At 34.2% G+C, this 21,676-nt stretch overlaps 1 protein-coding gene across 3 annotated transcripts in view; it reads right to left on the reverse strand.

Annotated features, from left to right (window-relative positions):
* Positions 1-21,676, reverse strand: part of TDRD3 (tudor domain containing 3) — a 215,591-nt gene that overhangs the window by 129,718 nt on the left and 64,197 nt on the right. For 2 of the 3 annotated variants that reach the window (XM_065901982.1, XM_065901984.1), the window contains exons 2-3: positions 19,543-19,627; positions 15,009-15,074 (exon numbers count right to left, since the gene is read on the reverse strand). The exons of the other annotated variant lie outside the window; for it this stretch is intronic. In XM_065901982.1, coding sequence (XP_065758054.1) covers positions 15,009-15,074; positions 19,543-19,627 — 151 coding nt within the window. The remainder of the gene's footprint in view (positions 1-15,008; positions 15,075-19,542; positions 19,628-21,676) is intronic. 3 annotated transcript variants of the gene reach the window in all.

The raw sequence follows: 21,676 nt of genomic DNA on the forward strand, positions 1-21,676 counted from the left end.
CAATTAGTGTCAAGAGCAACCCTGAAGTAAAAAAAGATATCCAATTTAAATGAAAGTAATAAAAAACAAGTACTTTTTCCCCAAGATTTCTTTAACGTTTGATATTCACTTTTACATGAGCAATAAAGAGCAAATGAAAGAAATTATTGCAAAAATTTCAATAGTTAAAAAGGAAGAGCTCTAATTTTAATAAACAATATGAGGTATATACTGGAAATATTCTCTGAGGCCAAAAAGAAATGACCTAGGCTTCATTCTTTTCTTTCCTTTGGTTGACAGACATCTGTGTCTTTGTCATCTATGTCATCTGAACTCTAACATGTCAATTGATATGGAATATCAAATTTAAATGACTGTATTCATTTATTAATTTATTGATCATGTTAAATAATATTCTTATTTACAATCAGACTCTCCAAAGTTTGGATGACATAGAACCACATACCTATAGTCTGAACACAGCAATCAGGAAATTATTTAAATTTAGACATTCTATGATACTATGAAAAATCTACTAGCCATTTCTTTTAATAATTTTATCAACTTCCTTGAGGAATGAATTTATCAATACCTAACAGCACAAGCATCACAATTTCTGTCAACCCTAAAATAGGGTTGTAAACAAAGAAGAACTTCCTGAGTATGATTCAGCTCAGTTCATTCGCTCAGGTGTGTTTGATCCTTTGTAATCCTAAGGGACTGCAGCACACCAGGCTTCCATGTCCATCACCAACTCCTGGAGCTTGCTCAAACTCAAGTCCATCAAGTCTGTGATGCCATCCAACCATCTCATCCTCTGTCATCCCCTTCTACTCCCGCCTTCAATCTTTCTCAGTGATAGGATCTTTTCTAATGAGTCAGTTCTTCTACTCAGGTGGACAAAGTATTAGAGTTTCAGCTTCAGCATCAGTCCTTCCAATAAATAGTTAAGACTGATTTCCTTTAGGATTGACTGGTTGGATCTCCCTGCTGTCCAAGGGACTCTCAAGAGTCTTCAACACCACAGTTCAAAAGCATCAATTCTTCAGCGCTCAGTTTTCTTTATGGTCCAACTCTCACATCCATATATGACTGCTGGAAAAACCATAACTCTGACTAGATGGACCTTTGTCAGCAAAGTAATGTCTCTGCTTTTCAATATGCTGTCGAGGCTGGTCATAGCTGTTCTCCCAAGGAAGGAGGGTCTTTTAATTTCATAGCTGCAGTCACCATCAGCAGTGATTCTGGAGCCTGAAAAAATAAAGTTGGTTACTGTTTCCATTGTTTCCCCATCTATTTGCCATGAAGTGATGGGACCAGATGCCATGATCTTAGTTTTTTGAACGCTGAGTTTTAAGCCAACTTTTTCACTCTCCTCTTTCACTTTCATCAAGAGGCTCTTTAGTTCTTCTTCACTTTCTGCTATAAGGGTGGTTTCATCTGCATATCTGAGGTATCTCCCAGCAATCTTGATTCCAGCTTGTCCTTCATCCAGCCCGGCATTTCGCATGATGTACTCTGCATATAAGTCATATAAGCAGAGTGACAACATACAGCCTTGATGTACTCCTTTCCCAATTTGGAACCAGTCCGTTGTTCCATGTCCAATCCTATCTGTTGCTTCCTGAGCTATATATAGATTTCTCAAGAGGTAGGTCAGGTGGTCCGGTATTACCAACTCTTGAAGAATTTTCAACAATTTGTTGTGATTCACACAGTCAAAGGCCTTAATAGTCAATGAAGTGGAAGTAGATGCTTTTCTGGAACTCTCTTGCTTTTTCGATGATCCATTGGATGTTGGCAATTTGATCTCTGGTTTATCTGCCTTTTCTAAATCCAGCTTGAACATCTGGAAGTTCTCAGTTCACACACTGTTGAAGACTGGCTTGGAGAATTTTGAGCCTCACTTTGCTAGCATGTGAGATGAGTGCAATTGTGCGGTAGTTCGAATATTCTTTGGCACTGCCTTTCTTTGGGACTGGAATTAAAATTCACCTTTTCCAGTCCTGTGGCCACTGCTGAGTTTTCCAAATTTGCTGGTATATCAAGTGCAGCACTTTCATGGCATCATCTTTCAGGATTTGAAATAGTTCAACTGGAATTCCATCACCTCCACTAGATTTGTTCGTAGTGATGCTTCCTAAGACTCACTTGACTTTGCATTTCAGGATGTCTGGCTCTAGGTGAGTGATTATACCATCATGGTTATCTGGGTCATGAAGATCTTCTTTGTATAGTTCTTCTTCGTATTCGTGCCACCTCTTCTTATCTTCTGCTTCTGTTAGGTCCATACTATTTCTGTCCTTTATTGTACCTATCTTTGCATGAAATGTTTCCTTGGTATCTCTAATTTTCTTGAAGACAGTGTGATTAAGTTCTTATAAATCTTTCATCATTATTGCAAACTGCATCATTATTGCAAAAATTAAGAGAATAAAAAAGTTGTATCCTCCACAGTCCTTTTTAAGTAGTTAAAATCACAATTTATTTTTCTTTACTCTGTCACTACTTCTGAAAGCATTTCCTGTGGCTTCAGTAGAGATTTTGAGAGGCTCATTTTTTTCATAGGCTTATATTTGTATCAAGAGAAGTTTTTGCTAGACTATTCACATCCCTACCTGAGGATCCAAGCATCTGGGTAATCATTCAAGTTGCCTTGAAATATGAAATATTGGTTCTCCCTTTAGCTGCTTTAAAAGCCTGAAGGATACATTTCTATGATGCCCTCCTTCTTACCTACTTCTTTGCTCTGTCAAAATAACTGAGTATCATTTTTATAAATTTGATAATAAAATAGGGCTAAGACAGGAAACGATCAGGAAAAAATAGTATTATTTGTCACACCCTCTACCATCCTAAGGATGGTATCAGACTCAATAAAACTGGAACAAAAAAGAACTGTTTATTACAATGTTAGAAATTTTATAACTTTCCTCATGTCACCCATGTAGGCATCTACAGTAAGTCTCAATCTGGAAGACATTTTCCTCCAGAGAAGATCTATATTTGCTTCTTGTAGTAACAACATTGCAGTTGAGAGTCTCAGCTTTGGGCTAGTGGAAAAGTAACAAAGGTAACCTTAGCCAGAATCTCAATTCACTGTAAAGTAATAGTACCACAGTAACTCCATAATCCGTTCTACCAGCTTTCATGATTCCAATGCCTAAGATTTCTATGCAGAAAGATAAAGAAACATAAAATTATAAGAAAATATTGTGACACAAGGAAATAATCCATGAAACCTGAGAATCACAAAAAGGTTATTTTTTCAAAAACTTAAGACTCTAACAACAAGTTGAGAATTTAGAATTATAAAACACACACTACAAGACAGTAAGCCTAATCTAGAGAATTGACATAGAACTGTGAAGCTAAGAACTAGGAAATAAAATATTTTGCTGAAGCAAGCATATGAAATTCATAAACATATATCAAGCCATAAACTGCAAACACAGCTATCTTTCAGTCAAAATTCTCTGGTCACAATACAACTGAATAGAAATCTATAACAGAAAGAAAAAAGGTAATGTTCTACAATTAAAGAAGAAATCTTAATATAAACTGGAAAATATTTAGGACTTATTGATATTGAAAATAACATGTACAAAACCATTAAGATATAGTTAAAGCAGTGGTAGAAGAAAAATTAATAGCCTCCAGATGTTTATATTAGAAAATAAAGGAAAATAATGAGTTAAACTAACCAGATGCAAAGAGAACAGAATGAATTCAAATAAGGTACAAGAAAGAATAAAATAAAAATAAATTAATGAAATAGCAAACTAAAAATATAATAAAAAGGGTTAACAAAGTCTAGTACTGATTCTTTACAAAGTCTAATGAAACTGATACTGAACAAGACTGACTAAGAAGCAAAGAGTAAAGATGCAAGTAAACAATTTAAGGAGTAATAATAATAAAAACACAAACATACTTTCAGTAGAAATGAAAAAACAGTAAGAGACCTATGCACACCAATCTCAAAGTCCATCAACTCAAGAATGGAAAGAAAGAAGTAGTAAGCCCACACAGCAGAATGCTATTGAGCAATAAATGGTAACACACTACTGACACATGCTTACATCATGGATTCACACAGCTCAGTTGGTAAAGAATTGCCTGCAATGCAGGAGACCCAGGTTTAATTCCTGGGTTAGGAAGATCCCCTTGAGAAGGAAATGGCAACCCACTCCAGTATTCTTGCCTGGAGAATCCCATGGACAGAGGAGCCTAGCAGGCTACAGTCCATGAGGTCTCAAGAGTCAGACACAACTTAGTGAAAAACCACCACCTAGTCAAAGAAGCCAAATACAACAAAGTATTTATTATGTGATTCCATTCATGTGAAGTGTCAAAAAGCATGTTTATAGAGAAAACATAAAAGAATACAGATGTATTATCAAGAACAATAAGTTGTTGTTACTCAGTAGCTAACTTATGTCCAACTCAGGCTTCCCTGTTCCTCACCATCTTCCAGAGTTCGCTCAAACTCATGTTCATTGAAGAATAATAAATACAAGGTAGCAAATTTAAAATTAACATACAACTATCAGTTACCTTTCTGTGTACTAATAACAGAGAAAAAAACAGTATTTTTTTTTAAATAACTTTTACAACAACAAAAATAGGAAGTTCCAGTTATAAAACTTGCTAAAGATACACAACCTGTATATACTTTCAATAAATTGTGAAGGGCTTCCCTCATGGTACAGTTTGATCCCTGGTCTGGAAAAGATGCCATAACTACTGAGCCTGCATTCTAGAGCCCACCTAGACCAGCGAGCCACTGCTACTAAGGCTGTGTACTGCAAGTGCTGAAGCCCACGAGCCCAGAGCCCGTGCTCCACAACGAGAGTTATGCTGCTTAGTCACCACATGGTGTCCAACGCTTCAGTGACTCTGTGGACCCAGGAGGCGCCTCTCCACACTGGCATTACCAACTGAGCTCCACCTCCTGCCAGACTGGCAGGGGCGTGAGATTCTCACAGGAGCAAGAAACCAGCTGTGAACTGTGCATGTGACGGATCTAGGCTGTGCGAGAGAAATCATCCTGAAACCATCTCTTCCACTAAACCAACCCCTGGTGTCAGAAAGGTTGGCTGGTAGAGCTTATAATCATCCATTGCAGGAATTTTTATATTAAAAATTGTGGCAAATACTACATATATGGGCTTTATTTTTTCCTCTCTAGAAAGGCAGCTAACCAGCATTTCACTAATAATTATTAGCAGTAATCATAAAGATGTCAACTGTCTCTAAGCTCATACGCAGATTCAATGCAATTTCAATCAAAACTCTGACCCATTTTAACAAACTTCATCATTTGATTGTAAAATCTTTCTTGGGGAATGGGGTCATTAGAGACAGAATAGCCTGAAGAAGAGTAACATATTTTACAACCCCAAAATTATGAAAATGTCATAATATCAAGGGCCACAAAAGACACAGATCAATGGGACCTGCATACACTACTGATGGTAATACAAATTAGGACAACCACTTTGAAAAATAATTTGGCATTATCTGGTAAAGTTGAATGGTGGCTTACTCTAGCATACAATGACTCAATTCCTCATTGTATTTCCTTAAGAATATAAGGGAACATGCATCAGGAAAAATATATGTTTGTTCCTAGAATCAGTAGTAGTGCATCTATTATTTAAAGAAAAAAAAGAGGAAAAAAAGAAACACATTTAAATATCCATCAACAGGAAAATGAATAAACTATGTGTGTTTAAATAGTTTGAAGGAAAGGAAAGTAAATTCACTCAGTCGTGTCTGATTCTTTGGGATCCCATGGACTGTAGCCTGCCAGGCTCCTCGGTCCATGGGATTCTCCAGGCACGAATGCTGGAGCAGGTTGACATTTCCTTCTCCAGGGGATCCTCCTGACCCAGGGATCAAACTTGGGTCTCCAGCATGAGGCAGACCCTTTAACGTCTGAGCCACCAGGGAATCGTTTACTATTACACAAAAGAGAAAAATCAATGAATATCAGGTACTTACAAATGGACATATGTTAGAGCTATCTGAAGCAAGTTACAACAGATAAACTGTTCAGTCACTAAGTTATATCCCACTCTTTGCCACCCCATGGACTGCAGCACACTAGGCTTCCCTGTCCATCACCAACTCCTGAGGCTTGCTCAAACTCATGTCCATCGAGTTGGTGATGCCATCCAACCATCTCACCCTCTGTCATCCTCTCTCCTCCTACCTTCAATCTTTCCCAGCATCAGGGTCTTTTCTAATGAGTCAGTTCTTCACATCAGGTGGACAACGTATTGGAGTTTCCGCTTCAGCATCAGTCCTTCCAATGAACACCCAGGACTGATCTCCTTTAGGATGGACTGGTTGGATCTTCTTGCAGTCCAAGGGACTCTCAAGAGTCTTCTCCAACACCACGGTTCAAAAGCATCAGTTCTTCTGCACTCAGCTTTCTTTATATTCCAACTCTCACATACATACACGACTACTGGAAAAACCATAGCTTTAACTAGATGAACATTTGTTGGTAAAGTAACGTCTCTGCTTTTTAATATGCTGTCTAGGTTAGTCAAAAGGAGCACGCGTCTTTAAATTTCATGGCTGCAGTCACCATCTGCAGTGATTTTAGAGCCCCCTGAAATAAAGTCTGTCACTGTTTCCATTGTTTCATCTGTTTGTCATGAAGTGATGGGACAGGATGCCATGATCTTAGTTTTCTGAATGCTCATTTTTAAGCCAAATTTTTTACTCTCCTCTTTCACTTTCATCAAGAGGCTCTTTAGTTCTTCTTCGCTTTCTGCCATAAAGGGTGGTACCATCTTCGTATCCGAGTTTATTGGTATCTCTCCCGGCAACCTTGATTTCAGCTTGTGCTTCATCCAGCCCAGCATTCTGCATGATGTACTCTGCACATAAGTTAAATAAGCAGGGTGACAATATATAGCTGTGACGTATTCCTTTCCAATTTGGAACCAGTCTGTTGTTCCATGTCCAGTTCTAACTGTTGCTTCTTGACCTGCATACAAATTTCTTAGAAGGCAGGTCAGGTGGTCTGGTATTCCCATCTCCTGAAGAATTTTCCACAGTTTGTTGCGATCTACATAGTCAAAGGCTTTTACTAGTATATATAGCAGTATATATGTTGGCATATATCAAATATTATATTTAAATTGCTCAAATAATTTACATAACATATTGAAAGTAAGACATTGTGTAGTTTACAGAAGTGGCAGGAAAATTAGAGAACTAGGTCTGTAGGTTTCGCAGCAAGAAAAACTGAAAGTCAAACCACAGAACTGGTTTGATGGCAGTGGTATGGTGATGAAACAGTTTGGGATATGAAGAATAGAGAAGAAGATCTACATTTGTAGCATTTGCCAGTTTCCATAGCTAAATTCAAACCAGTCAATCCTAAAGGAAATCAACCCTGAATATTCATTGGAAGGACTGATGCTGAAGCTGAAGCTCCAATACTTTGGCCACCTGATGCAAAGAGCTGACTCATTGGAAAAGACTCTGATGCTGGGAAGAACTGAAGGCAGGAGGAGAAGCGGACGACAGAGGATGAGATGGTTGGATGGCATCACAATGGACATGAGTTTGAGCAAACTCCAGGAGGCGGTGAAGGACAAGGAAGCCTGGTGTGCTGCAGTCCATGGGGTCACAAAGAGGTGGACATGACTGAGCGACTGAACAACACCACCACAGCTGATTTCAACTACTGACCTCTAATCAGGGAGGAGATGCTGACAGTCAACATTCATGAGATGGAATAAGCTAGATTCAGCACACTCAAGCATCCAGCTCTATTCCTTGTGCTATCAATCTCATTAGCCCTGGACACACCCCAGCACTGCTTCAGCCACCAATCTTGCTGTAGCTTCTACTACTACCAGAGAAAATTCACCACAGTTCCTGCTTTTCTGTCCAACTAACCCATATTCTGTGCAGCTATACCTGACTAGTAGAGCTGAGGTCCATGTCCACAGCATAAGTGCAAAGGATGCTGGGGAAAAGCAACTGGCATTTTCTTCTACACCAAGAAGACTCTGAAAATGGGAAACTCCCCCAAACAAAGGAAGAGATTCAGGTTCTAGGAATCATAAATGTTATCTATACTTATCTTGCATGTATTTTTATCAGCCAAGAAGATTTTGTCATTTGTTATTTTCTATAGTTTGAATTCAAAAAAAAATCTTATTTTTGGTAGCTTTATTATCGAAATAGAAATAATGGGTGTATGAATGTGTATACATATATAATCTTTAAACACACACCAAATATACCTTCCCATTGTAAGATATTAAATATAACCCCAATTAGGGATCTGCCTATTATTCTCTTACTGAGAATTACAAGCCTAAAAACTAACAATCTAGCAAGAAAAGCAACCTCTCTACCTCATCACACTAAGCTCGTCAAGCTGAGATGGCCATCCCTTCCTTATACATACACAGCATTTGTTCCACTATACTGGTAATTGTTGGTTTCTTGATTTCTTATTAGGAGGCAGGGATTGCCCTGTTGATCTCAAAGCCTCTGCACTTAGCATAAATATACATTCAAAAGCTGCTTGATAAATAAATTTCCTGGTTTTTTTTACTATAGTTTTTTACTCTAATTTATTTAGCACTTAGCAGATACACCAGAAAATGTGGCAGTCTTTTTACATAAGTTAATTTACCTGCAGAACTAAAAAGTATATTAGGATCATTTGCATGTCTTAAATGAGAAAATTGAAAGCCAAGTATTTTAACAGAGGTTACTCAGCCAGAAGAGGCAGAATTAGAATTCAAATTAAGATATGCCTAACACCAAAGTCTGTCTTCTTTCTATACACATTCTAAAACTATGATAAAATGTATTACATACTAAAAACATGTAGGTAAAAAGGGCAATGGGAATATTAATTCTTAAAAATTCACTCTGTTCAAAAGAGGCCAAGAAAATTAGAAGAGAATGGCATTCAAGTTGGAATTTGAAGACTAAACAGCAGTTTGCAAGGCATTTGAGAGAACATCCCACTTACATAGAAATTATTGAAGTCCTATAGTAACAAAAAACTATGATTTTAGACAGCTGTGATTCCCTCATCTCTAAAGTAAAACAGAAGTTGATAATAATTTCTACTTTTCAGTGCTGTTCTGAAAATTACAGATAAATTATTTAACATGGGACCTGTCATAAAGTAGATTCTCAATAAAGAGAAAGAGGAGAAGTGTTTACCAAAAACCAGGGTTCTCCAAGGTAAGTTAGGGGCTTGTACCAAAAAAAGGTCAAGAAGAAAACAGGTTAAAAGCAAAAGGAATTGAAAGAAATAGCTTTGGAAAGGTAGTCCCTAATACTGATTTCAAATTTTTCAAGGGATATTCATAAACATCAAGAGTTTAAACAAATAAATAATAATAAAAGAAAAACTTTCTGAATCATAAATATGGTATATACTAGATCTAAAAGTTTCTACTCCTTAGAAATTTTAAAAACAAGGCATTTTAAATGCCTAGTAACTGACAAAAAGACAACATAATCTTGAATAGGTTTTCCCTTGAGATTGCCTGAAAAAGCATTAATTTATACATCAAAGTAACAGCACAACACATAATTTGCTCTTATTCAGTCAAAGTAATTGCAGCCAATCAATTACAAGAAAAACACTGTGGGACTCCAGTCAAAAGTAACACTCCTTCCAATGCGTCATTTTCCCATTTCCATCCTTCGCCTCTACAGCTGTTTGTTCTCTAAGAGAATTAAAAAAAAGTGAACAGTTTGTTTTTCAATTATCAGAGTATCGGTCTAATATATATTCTATACATATACCTTTGTGCATTGTTTTTAAACTCCACAGAAGTCCTGCTAATAGTTACCAACAAGCACTTGTAAATAAAGCGTGGTAAAATCAGTTTCAGTAATCATTTTTTCTCAAATTAAAAATGCATGTTTAATTTTAATAACTCACTAAAAGAAACACTGGTAAATCATATTATTTAGCACATAATAGATTAACATATGAAACATGATACAATTTATTTAAATGAAAACTTAAAAACATTTTTCAATTATTTTTCTTTATAAAAACATCAAAGTTCTATACTGACAGTGAGAGGGCGTTCAGTTTGAATTTTAAACCAGTGAAGCCATCTTGTGGTTGATGTTGGTGTTGCTGAGGCTTCAAGAAGGTCACTTTTACCCCCAAAATTAGGTCTTTAAAAATGCACATAGAAACTGTCAGTCCTAGAACCTAGATGAAAAAAAATCCCACAGATCTGAAAAGTCTTTCCTGTTAGGGTTTCACAATAAAGCATAAAAGTCCTCACATACCTGGACTGGTGATAAAGCATTTTTACATTAACCTATATTTTATAATTAACTTCTACACCTTGGTTCAAAGGCAAAGCTATGAAAATAACTACAAGCAAAATATTAAACTTGGAAAAGAATACAAAAAATATTAAACAGTTTTATAGGAAGTATATGCTTTACTTCCTTTCTGTCGTGACTTTTTTCCATGATTTTTAGCTGAGAAGCTAAATATTCTAGGGCCCTGTCATATCTAGAAAGCCTCTCCTGAAAAATTCAAAAATTGCAGTATATGGCATCCCTGGCACATATTGCTGCATGCTAAAAAAATTTTATGGCCTAAAAATTAAACACAAACTGCCTACAGGAAAATCTAGCGTAGACTTAGAAGCCTGGAGAAAAGTTTCATCTTCTCACTCTCACCACTTTTTAAATTTATCTGAAACCCCTGCATCAAGGTTATGAGCAACCTTACTGAGAAAACATGTGAACTGCAAAATACTATTAAGAAGTGAATGGGAGGGAAGACAAAAGAATGTGCACAAAACTATTACATTAATTAAAAACAAAGTTAACTTGCAATTTTTGCCATCTTACTTCCTCCCCAAATAATCAGTGATAACTAACAGAATTAAAACTTCAGTTTCAAACTCCAGGTAACAATGCCCTTCTGAAGGTCCCAGTTTAAGTGCAAAAAAGATGTCAATTCATTGTTCCAGGATTAACTTCCTTCTCCTTACTATAGTCCTGCCATCTCTCTTATCAAACCATAGCCTTCTCCATGCCTCCTTTCCAAATGCTGAAAATGCCATATTTAAGTCTTATTAATTATGATAATAACAATACACAGCATCATCATAAGCATTTACTTTTGATTTCTCAGGAGAGGAAGATTGAAGACTCTTCTCTACATTCCTTTAATTTACCTCTAAAAGGCATTACTGTTCCTCTGTCTTGGGGAATCTCTAGTACATTGTACGGAGCCCTGGACCTAATAAATATGCTTCCAAGAGGGCTGGAAGACACAGGACTATAGCCCTTTAAAAAGGCCCACCATGACTAATGGAAGTAGCTTGTAAAAAGACAGCCTTCTCTCTTCTTTTGCTCATTAAGTGTTAGCTTCTTAAAGCTGGGGCAAATGCTCTCCAATTCTTTTTCCTTTGGCTTCCTCACTCTTATAAGCAGTAATATCACAGGCAGGCATGAAACTTAGTGGAAATAGTCAGAGAAGGACTTTGGCCTACTTTGATTCCATTGTACTAAGATCAACTTAGCTCAAGCAATGAAGTTCTGCATTAGGGATTGGGGCCAAAACACAGTCAATAATGAAGCATCCACTCACCTCACCTCATTTACTGGATTCCCTTTTTCCCTGACAGCTCAGTTGTCTGCCTGCAATGCAGGAGACCTCAGTTTGATTCCTGGGTTGGGAAGATCCCTTGGAGAAGGGAAAGGCTACCTACTCCAGTATTCTGGCCTGGAGAATTCTATGGACTGTATAGTCCATGGGGTCACAAAGAGCTGGACACGACTGAGCGACTTTCACTTTCACTTGGAGATCTCTCAGTAACAAGATACCCAAGTCAGGTAATAAATATTCATGCATTCTTAGATGTCCAGGACAAAAACACCATCCTAAATGTCTCATAATGCTCAATATTCGTCATACACATTGCACTACATTTACAATGTAGTCACACAGGTTTTCATTCAATACTTCAATGTCATAAGGTAGATAACATTTGAATGATAAGAAAATTAAAATCTGGCAAGATTAAATAACTTGCCAGAAGTCACAAAAATATAATAAGTGGAAGAATAAGGATTTAAGTCCAGCTGAAAAATTCTAAAATCTGTATCTGTTCAGTATGTTACCAGAATTTTTTTATTCTCCCTCTCCACATTGTATCTGAAGCTCATCAAAACTCTCTCTGCTTCCTGAGATAGCTAATCTATCTCACACTTTAAATTTTCAAATTAGCTTTTGCAAAATTAGTTTCCAGCATGTTCTATTTGGAAGATCACTAGGTAATTCAGTTTTTTCATTCATTTTTTTTATTATTATTAAAAGAAAATTAGAAAATATTATTATTTAATACCAAAATTTGACATGCTCAAGGAATAGGCAAATTACTTATTCAAATACTCTGCTTATCTTATACACAGATTAAAATTTATTTTAAAATTTTTATTTAAAATTTAAACAACAGTTATACATAATTTAGTGTATAGAGCCATGTCTTAATGATTCTGTCACCAATAACATGCTAAAGTGCTGGGTAATAAAGCATTCTGATAAAGGCACAAATAAAGTAACTTTTACTGTATTAGTCTTACTTTACAAACAACACGAGTAATTCATGTAAAAAATATATATTACTTAAACATTTATTATTGTCTAAAAGCAGTTCAGTTCAGTTGCTCAGTTGTGTCCGACTCTGTTACCCCATGGACTGCAGCACGCCAGGCTTCCCTGTCCATCACCAACTCCCGGAGCTTGCTCAAACTGATGTCCATTCAGTCGGCAACTCATCCTCTGTTGTCCCCTTCTCCTCCTGCCTTCAATCCTTCCCAGCATCAGGGTCTTTTTTAATGAGCCAGTTCTTCACATCAGGTGGCCAAAGCATTGGAGTTACATTTTTATATATGAAATTTTAACCAAAGACAAAAGAGTAACTCCAGTGGCTTGGCTTCTGAAATTTCTATTAAAATTAATTTTCAAAACATCTTCACCAATACTGTGAAAAGAATTATATTTGGTATCAGAAGCGGGTAATGAAAGGGAAAATATAATCAAATCTGAGGAGCAGAGGTTTGTTTCATGTGAAAAGGGCTCACTCAATTTCTGTTTCATGTGAAAAAGGCTTATTTTGTATCTTCTCATTTTATGTACAAACTAAAGCCACATGAGCATTAAGAATAATTCAAAGGATAAAATTTTGTATAGAAAATTCTAGATTCAAATATTATAAGTTATATCATATTGTTGTTAGCTATATTCAAAGGAAATTCTAAAGAGACTACTTATAAAATTTTCTGAAGCAAAAATACTGAGAAGTTGGAGAAAGCAGAGAAAACTCTCATCAGTACCTTTCCCTGTGAGCTTTTAACAGTGGTAGGTTCTGAGAATCCTTAAAGACATAAAAAGAAAAAATGGAAAATCAATAATCCAGAATGCCGGTTTTCTTAAATAGACTAGTATAAGGATATGCAGGCACTGCTTTGATACTAGTTACTTTTTCTGTGAGGAATTGTTGCATTCATCAGACCTGTCCAAGACTGCTGCCTAATTTAGAGTTCTACACCCTAGAGGTTTTCTAAATATGTTTCCCAGATTAGCTGAATCAACATCCCACAGAAACCTGTTCAAAGTACAAATTCTCAGGCTCTTTCCCAGTTCAATGGAGTCAGAAACATGAGAGTGGGCGAGGTGAGAGGCTGGCACTCTATGCTGTAGCTAGGCCTCAGGTTGATTCAGACGCACACTCAAGTCAGAACTACTACCACAACCAGAAAACAAAATGTAAGGAACTGGAGAGGACTCTGAGGAGAGCAATGAAGATGAATAGAATGTCTGAGCCACAATAAACAGAGGAATCAAGATAGATGGTTTTAGCAAAAAGAAACCTGTAGCAGTGACATTTACAAGACTTCAAGTATATGAGCAATTATTCACAAGGGAAGGTAACCAGATGCTCTCCATCTCCCTGAGGGAAGATAAAGAGGATATTACGGACTGAAGATGCAACATAAGAAATTTAGATTAAAACACAATTAAATTTGCTGACACAGAGTATTGTTAAACATTAAAATGAATTGCTGAGGAGTCTGTAGAACTCTCTTTGAGTATCTGCTTCAAAAGCTAGAGCAGATTATAAACTCTTTTTCTCTTTCCAGCTAAATGATTACCACCTATTGCATATGAGGACTAACATTTAGAAAATGTGAAAAATGTTATAACATTATGGATCTTTTGAAATTATCTAAAATTTAAAATATCTAAGGTATAGCAACTATCTTAAATACATGAGTATTAAAATGATAAGAATACTTACTCAAACTCAAAACATACACATTCAAAGTATTTCAAATTATAAAGATGTTCATTAGTAATTCAAAAAGTGAGCAACAGCATATATAAAATTTTTGATTGACATAGTTTGCATTATTTTCAAATAAAAAGAAGAAATTGAATATAAATGAATAAGAAGTAAAAGACTGACTAGTTGGCATCTAAAATCCAAAAACTGAATCCTTGTATTTCAAAAAAAATCACTGAAAAAATTCATAACATAAATACACATGTTATGCAAAATGACAGCAGTAACCAAATACACAGCTTTGCCAAACTGTTCCTAACATTCTCTCACAATCTTATACTCCTATATCAATAAGTTCATTAAATAAACATGGTAACAGATACTAAAATAAAAAGATACAAAAGGGTCCTCTTTCTGAGTTCCAATAATATCTGATAAGTCTAAGATGTGAATAAGTGTGTCACAGTTATAATTCCTAAAACAAAAGTATTTTTTAAATGTTGAAAAGTCACCAAAAGTTTAAAAGTTTGTTTTAACAATTTTCCATGTGTATAGGAAGTCACTAAAATGATAACTTTGTGACTTGTTCCCTCCAAAATATTTTGAATCTGCAGTCTTCCTTGACAAAAAATAATTCTAGTAATTTAGTATATGTTCATATTTATTGTACTTAACAAAATTTAGGAAGTTAACATTTTTCTTTACCTTTTCTACCTTTCCACCATTGATGTCACTGGGGAGGAATTTCTTGCCAATTGTTCTCAAGTCTGTCTAAAATAAAAATATTATTATTAAAATAAAATTAGAGAAAAATGACTCTAAATCTAATCTCACTCACAAACAAAAGATAAAATTAGTTAAGGTCTGAGTAACAGAATTTAACTATATGTTAAATATAGTTTGTATTTCAACTGATTATGAGATCTATATATGTAAAAATTCAACCATGTTCAGTCCCATATATACACTGTTTGAAGTATACCAGTAAACTGAACAGTAATATATAAGGCCTTACTTACATCTGGTCATATTTCTCTGGGTACCCTTTGATTAAAATCTAAAATTTGATTTTATGTAAACTACAAGAAATTCATGTCACAATCCAAAACCAAATGACTACTTTGAACAAATAAACAGTATATTTTCAACAACTAAATTCTATATAACTTTGATATGCAGAGACATGAAAGTACATTACTCTATAGGCTGTGATACTCCTAAAAAAAGCTACGTAACATACAAATATCCCAGAGAATATTCTTTACTACAAAAGCAAGAAGTCACAATAAGACTGTACTGTAGTAAAAATATTTCATTTGCTTATTGAACAAATTTCAGAAATAGAATCTGGTGAACAAATGACTTACTACATGAAAATCCAGATGTACATATTACTCAGCAAAGCAAAGCAAAACATTAAAAGGACTAAGATAAACAAAACTGTAGCATTTCTGATGCAAAAACAAAACTTCAACTACACACACAGTCTACATAAAATTTTTAAGGATTCTGTCTTCTTTAAGAAGTGAAAACTAAAGAAATGGTAAGAAATTTATTCAGAAGAAAACTAAATACTACTTATGAAAAAGGCCTAATTATTTAAGCTAAGAAATTATCTTGATGCTTGAGACAGTGAGGTTAGTTTAATAACTAAATTTGTACTTTTTAAAAATTCCTTAAATAATAGTAAACAGAGCTCTTCATTGCCTCAAGAGCAAGAGAAAAGACTCAGAATGAATTTAATCACAAAAATTATAAGGGAGAAATTTATGTTAGACTTAAGGCAAAAATGTTATCAATAGATGATTACAATTATTGTATTATTTATAAAAGGATAACACATAGAGAAACAGGATAGTCTTCTTTGAACACCTACAATAATACAATTTCACTTGAAATATCCATAAATAGTCAGTTAAAGAAACAAGCATACATGTTATACAACCCTCATAGATCCTTTCCAGTCTTTTTACTACCATGACTTTTAATTTACTTCTCAATGTAATGCAAGGATCATTCCTAAAGTACAATTCACTGAATGGAACTGCCAGGCAAACTAAGTCCCATATCCAAATACTTGTGTAACAATGTTTCAGATTTATCCTTTGTACAGTATCCACCCAATAACAGAGTGAAAGAATTATAAACCAAACCTCAAGTTGCAACATTTTTACTTTGAAAATACTAAACAATATATGGGGGAAAAATTCATATACTGGCATTTCATTGTTTTGAAGCTTAAATAATACATGTGAAGCACTAAACACAATGACTTACAAAGAATAAGCATTTAATGAATGTTAGCTACAATGTTTAGTAAGTATAAAACATGCATCCTGTTATTATCTGAATACATGTAACAAGTGAATAATACAACTAACAGTTCATAAAAAGTTATTATTTTGAAAGTCACAGAAAAGCTGAAATATTTAAACACATATAAGAAAAAGAATATATACAAGTTTTATGATACATCATGGTCCTTCATTTCCGGTTTTATCACTAATTATAAAATGTAAAATAAAATAAGGCATTTATATAAAGTACTGTAGAAATGAACACTAGACTAAAATTCTAAACTTCAACTTACAGTATACTATAACTATCTAATATGACATGTCAGAAATTCTCTAAATCCCGGTAATTTATTCCTCTGTAAGATAAAAAATATATTAACAATTCTATCTTCCAAAATTGTTGTCATGCAGAAAGGAACAATGTATTCAAAGTTCACAGAACTTTTAAAGTATCATACATGCATATAAGGATGATTATTTCATTGTTTCTTTTAGCAAGATGAAAATGACCTACCAAATCTTTAAACATCCTAAAATCAAAGTCAATTCTATGATTCTGATGTCATTATATCAAGATCACTAGAAAAATTGGGTCCAAAAATACATTTATAGTGAGTAACTAATTATTCATGAGAAATATTTAACCCATAAGATGCATGTGTGCACACACAAACAACATTCCTGACTTATTTCTTCAAATAAGTTCAACAGAGTATCTATTTGGCAAAGCATTTTATACTATACAGAATATTAAAGAAAAATTTTAAATACTCTTTAAAAATTTTTACTATTACACATTATTTAGTAACTTAAGACTAGACTATCACTTAATTTTGCTCTAACTAATGCAGGAATTCAAAACTACATGCTGAATTTCTATATTATTCTTAAAATCCTTACTCCTCATTCTACAGAGTAAAAATTAAGAAACCTCCCTCCTTTCAACATAAAAATCCTAAAAAGAGTTACATAGCAGCTCTAAGGCTGCTACCTTTAGAAGGGCCCACTTACAAAGTCGGCCCTAAGCTGGCATCTGGGAACTTGGTACCAGAACCATTCCCTAACTGAAAATGTGGTTCACTGCCTAAACTATTTGTATTAACAATGTGATTTATGGTAAACACCTGCTTGAGGGGAGAAGTCTAGAATTTTATTTCATTCTAGGCAGAGAGTACCTTTTTGAACAGCCCAATAAAAGCCTATTGGACTTTCCTGGGCAGGAAACACTCTACATACATACTATTTTGCTTTGTTCACTGCTAGATAAAAGAACAAATTTAGTCTGTTCCCCACAAGAGGAAGAGAATGTAAGAAAGCTTGTGCATGGATTATTCTCCCAATATGTAATAAGTTATATATAAGAATTAATAACGCAAGTCTTTCTCAATTAGGGATTAACATCCTGCAATCACTCAAAAGCTAAAAAATTTCAACAGGAATACTGTATGTGCCTGATTTTACTTAAAGTTTACGAACTTGAAAATTAGACTACTTGTCTGGTATAGACTTCATCCGTCTAAAATTTAATTCTATTTAATTCTATTTAATTCTATTACATGGCATGATAGCTTTGGACTGGAGTATTTATATATTTTAAAGAAAATTATAAAGACAAGTTAATTCACTAAGATAATAATCATCATGTACCTCTTATGTATACCAGGTCAAATATCTTGTGTTGACTTATTTTATTTAGTTTCTTACCCAATTTGTAGATAGTTCAATGCTATTTACCTACATATATAAATATCAATAAGAAGAGAAGATTGTCACAAAGCCTTTTTCCTATTTAGGCCTTTTGCTTTTAGTGAACAAAGAAAGAAACTGGGATTCTTTGTAACATTTCTTGAAAATAAAATTCATTAATTTGGGTGCGAGTCAAGGAAAGATAAAATGTCTAGCAAACAATACCATTTGTAGTCATGGATAACACACATAATTTCTAAAAAACTTGTTTGTCTTACTGAACAAAATTGCAAACAGCTAAAAAAATGATAAATTTCAAAATATAAATTCTATGTTTAAATTCATTTAATTATATAAATATAAATTTAAGTAATCAAAAAAGAAAAAGTTATAGTTATATATTTATATTTCATATGTTGTTATCAGTTGCCCTCCCTTTCTGCTTTATGCTAAACCTACTTTGCAGTGACATAATGGATTTGTCAGACAGTAATTCTCTTCTGAATTTCATTGATTATACATCATAGCATGTAAATTTCATTGTTTAATAGACTATGATTGTAAAGGTAATAAGAAAAAAATTCCCACTGGGGTAACCACAAGACTGAAAAGAGAATATTCATTTAGTCACATCTGTTCTTCAAACAATTTTTATAACTCTTCAAAAAAAATCTAAAAGTCAATCTCAATTATAAAAAAGACAATGCTACACAGATGGGTAAAGGGAGAGAAGTAGGGAAGAAAAATGCATCAAAACATTAACAGTAATTATTGGGCTTTCTTATTTTATTGTTCTGTATTTTCTGAAGTAGTCATACTGCATAGTATATCCTACTTTTATCAACAGGAAAAGTTACTTCAAAATAAAAAATACAACTGTCAAGAAGCTGTAACCTAGCTGGTTTCTATGTAAATTAAATGCTAATTTGCTTCTATAAATATGATCAGTTTTTACTGCTATTATATAGCTACTATAAATGTAATGAAATTCTGTAATTGATCACAAGGTGAAAAAGTTTTAATTGCACTTTCCCCTTTTTCACTGATTCCATATAATAGACATTAAAGAAATATATATTTCTAATAATTGGCTTATATGAGATTACCAAATTCAACAAACATCACTGCAACTTAAAATGCACAATAAAAATGAAAGATGTTCTCCACTTTATAAAATCCAGTTTATTCTATGAGCTATTTTTCATAAATATAGCTTCCAGATTTTAAATGTTTATAAATTAATAAGTAAAACCTACATTGAGAGCAATCAGGATGATGTCATTTACATTGACTTTGTCAGGAGAACTTGTACAAGCTTCAATGCCTTCATCTGAAAGATACCTGTTAAAATAAAATAAATGGCTTAATATTTTCTAAAATCAAGGTTAACCAAAATTATTTTCTTAAGTCTACAAGTAGTTTTGTTCTCTACTATAAAATGTTTCTACTATAAATACCAGAGAGTCCTGGATACTCCCTGTTTACCATCTCTGATAGAAAAGGATGGAGAATGCATATTTTTCCTCTTTTACGTCTTTAAAGGGATATTGTGTTAATAAAAGTATCCATATGTTTTCTAAGAAAAGCTATTTAAACATCAATATGCTTCTTAAGGAATCAAAGAGCTCCTCTTCGCTATTACACAAATACAATATCCAACTTAAATATTTAGTTACAGAGTAAACTCTTAAAAGATTGAGATGTGCTATAAAAATAGAACTAAAAACAGCATAGTTTTAAATTTAATCCAACAAAACTTTCCTCTCGGATATTTTCTCACATTATCTTTTCAACTCCCCTTTGTCTAACATAATGTTCCTAATAATCTTTCTATAAACACTATTGATTCCAAGTGGCACAAAGTTAGGCAACTTTTTACCTTACATCTTTTACTTTTCCTGTCTCTTTTCAGTTTTTTACTCATTGTCTTATTGCCCTTTGTTCTTTTATTCAGTCCAAACCAACCATTCATCTGTAGCAATAATTAACTGAAAGGTGAAAAATTATTGAATCCAAAGGCTGGGTGGGAATCATCTCTACCAATTAATTCACCCACACCCAACACAACCATTTTGAAATTCTTTGATAACTCTACAATCCACGCATCATCTCCCCACAAAAGTCCACCTGTAAAGATGCCCATTAACATCCAGCACCTTCTGTAATCTGTATCAGATACCCTGGTGCTGGCGCTGCCACCAGATATCCTCCCACTGAAAAGACACAGGACGACGAGTCTGACGGAGCTAGCTTTGGCTCTTGCAGAGTTGATGGTCAGCATTTCCACCATCAACTCCCAACCTTAGGCTGATTCTAAGACAACTTTACCTGAAGACAGTAATCAAAGAACACTTGCCTTTAAGAAATAAAGGATGAATTTCTCAAAAGTAAAAGAGCAAGCAAAAAGAAATATAAATAGGAGAGTACAAAAAGCAATAGAAAATTAAAGCTGATAAGCCTGTGAATAAGATCAAGGAGGTAAAAGAAAGGGAAGTATATAAAAATCAAAGCAAGAATGTGTTTTAAAAAATTAGATACTATTAAAAGCTTAAGGCAGTGTTAAACTACAATGATGAATGAAGGCCAGGAGTTAAGTGGGTTATAGAGAGAGGAAAAAAAAAAAAGCATTAAGTATTTAGATGTGTCACTAAGAATAAATGGTTAGGAAGCTGGAATAAATTGTACATGAGTGACCATGGAATACAAATGTTTGCTGGCAGCATAGATGGCTGAAACACTGCTTTAGTTCAGAATGAGTAAGTTCACTCCTGATTACCCTGATAATATTTCACCATTCACAGCCACTGACTGTATCTGGCACTAACCATCTTACAAATTTAGTTCTACAAATATTAATTAACCCTTGATTTATATGAAAAGAACTATGCGTGTGAACCAGTAATACGTAAGATGAAGAAAAATAAATATCTTCCTTTAAGGCATTTACAGTCTCATATAAAGCATAACATAACACATAAATAGCTACCAAGCAAGGCCAAAATAACTATAAACAAAATGTTATAGGAGCTCAAAGTGACTGAGGAATAGAAAAGAATGCAGAGAAAGGGCACCTCCATGAAGTAAAAAGTATAAAACACATTCTGGGACATTCTCATTGGAAAATGGGGGAGAGATGAGAGGTCAGTATAGGTTGAGACCAATTTTAGGAAGCAAAAGTATATAGAGGGATACGGGTGCTATATTAAATGCTGACTGAGTAGTTACAAAAACACAGCTTTCAAAATTCCTATAGTGGGGAAATAAAACACAATGACTAATAAAATACTTCATCTTCTAAAAAGGCAACTCTTCAGAATTAAAAGACTACAGGATGTCAGATAAACTGGAAATAATCTTAAAAAATATTCAAAGTTTAACTCTTTAGCTTAA

This window comes from Muntiacus reevesi, chromosome 11 (genome assembly GCF_963930625.1).
Source record: "Muntiacus reevesi chromosome 11, mMunRee1.1, whole genome shotgun sequence".
In the NCBI taxonomy this organism is placed as follows: domain Eukaryota; kingdom Metazoa; phylum Chordata; class Mammalia; order Artiodactyla; family Cervidae; genus Muntiacus; species Muntiacus reevesi.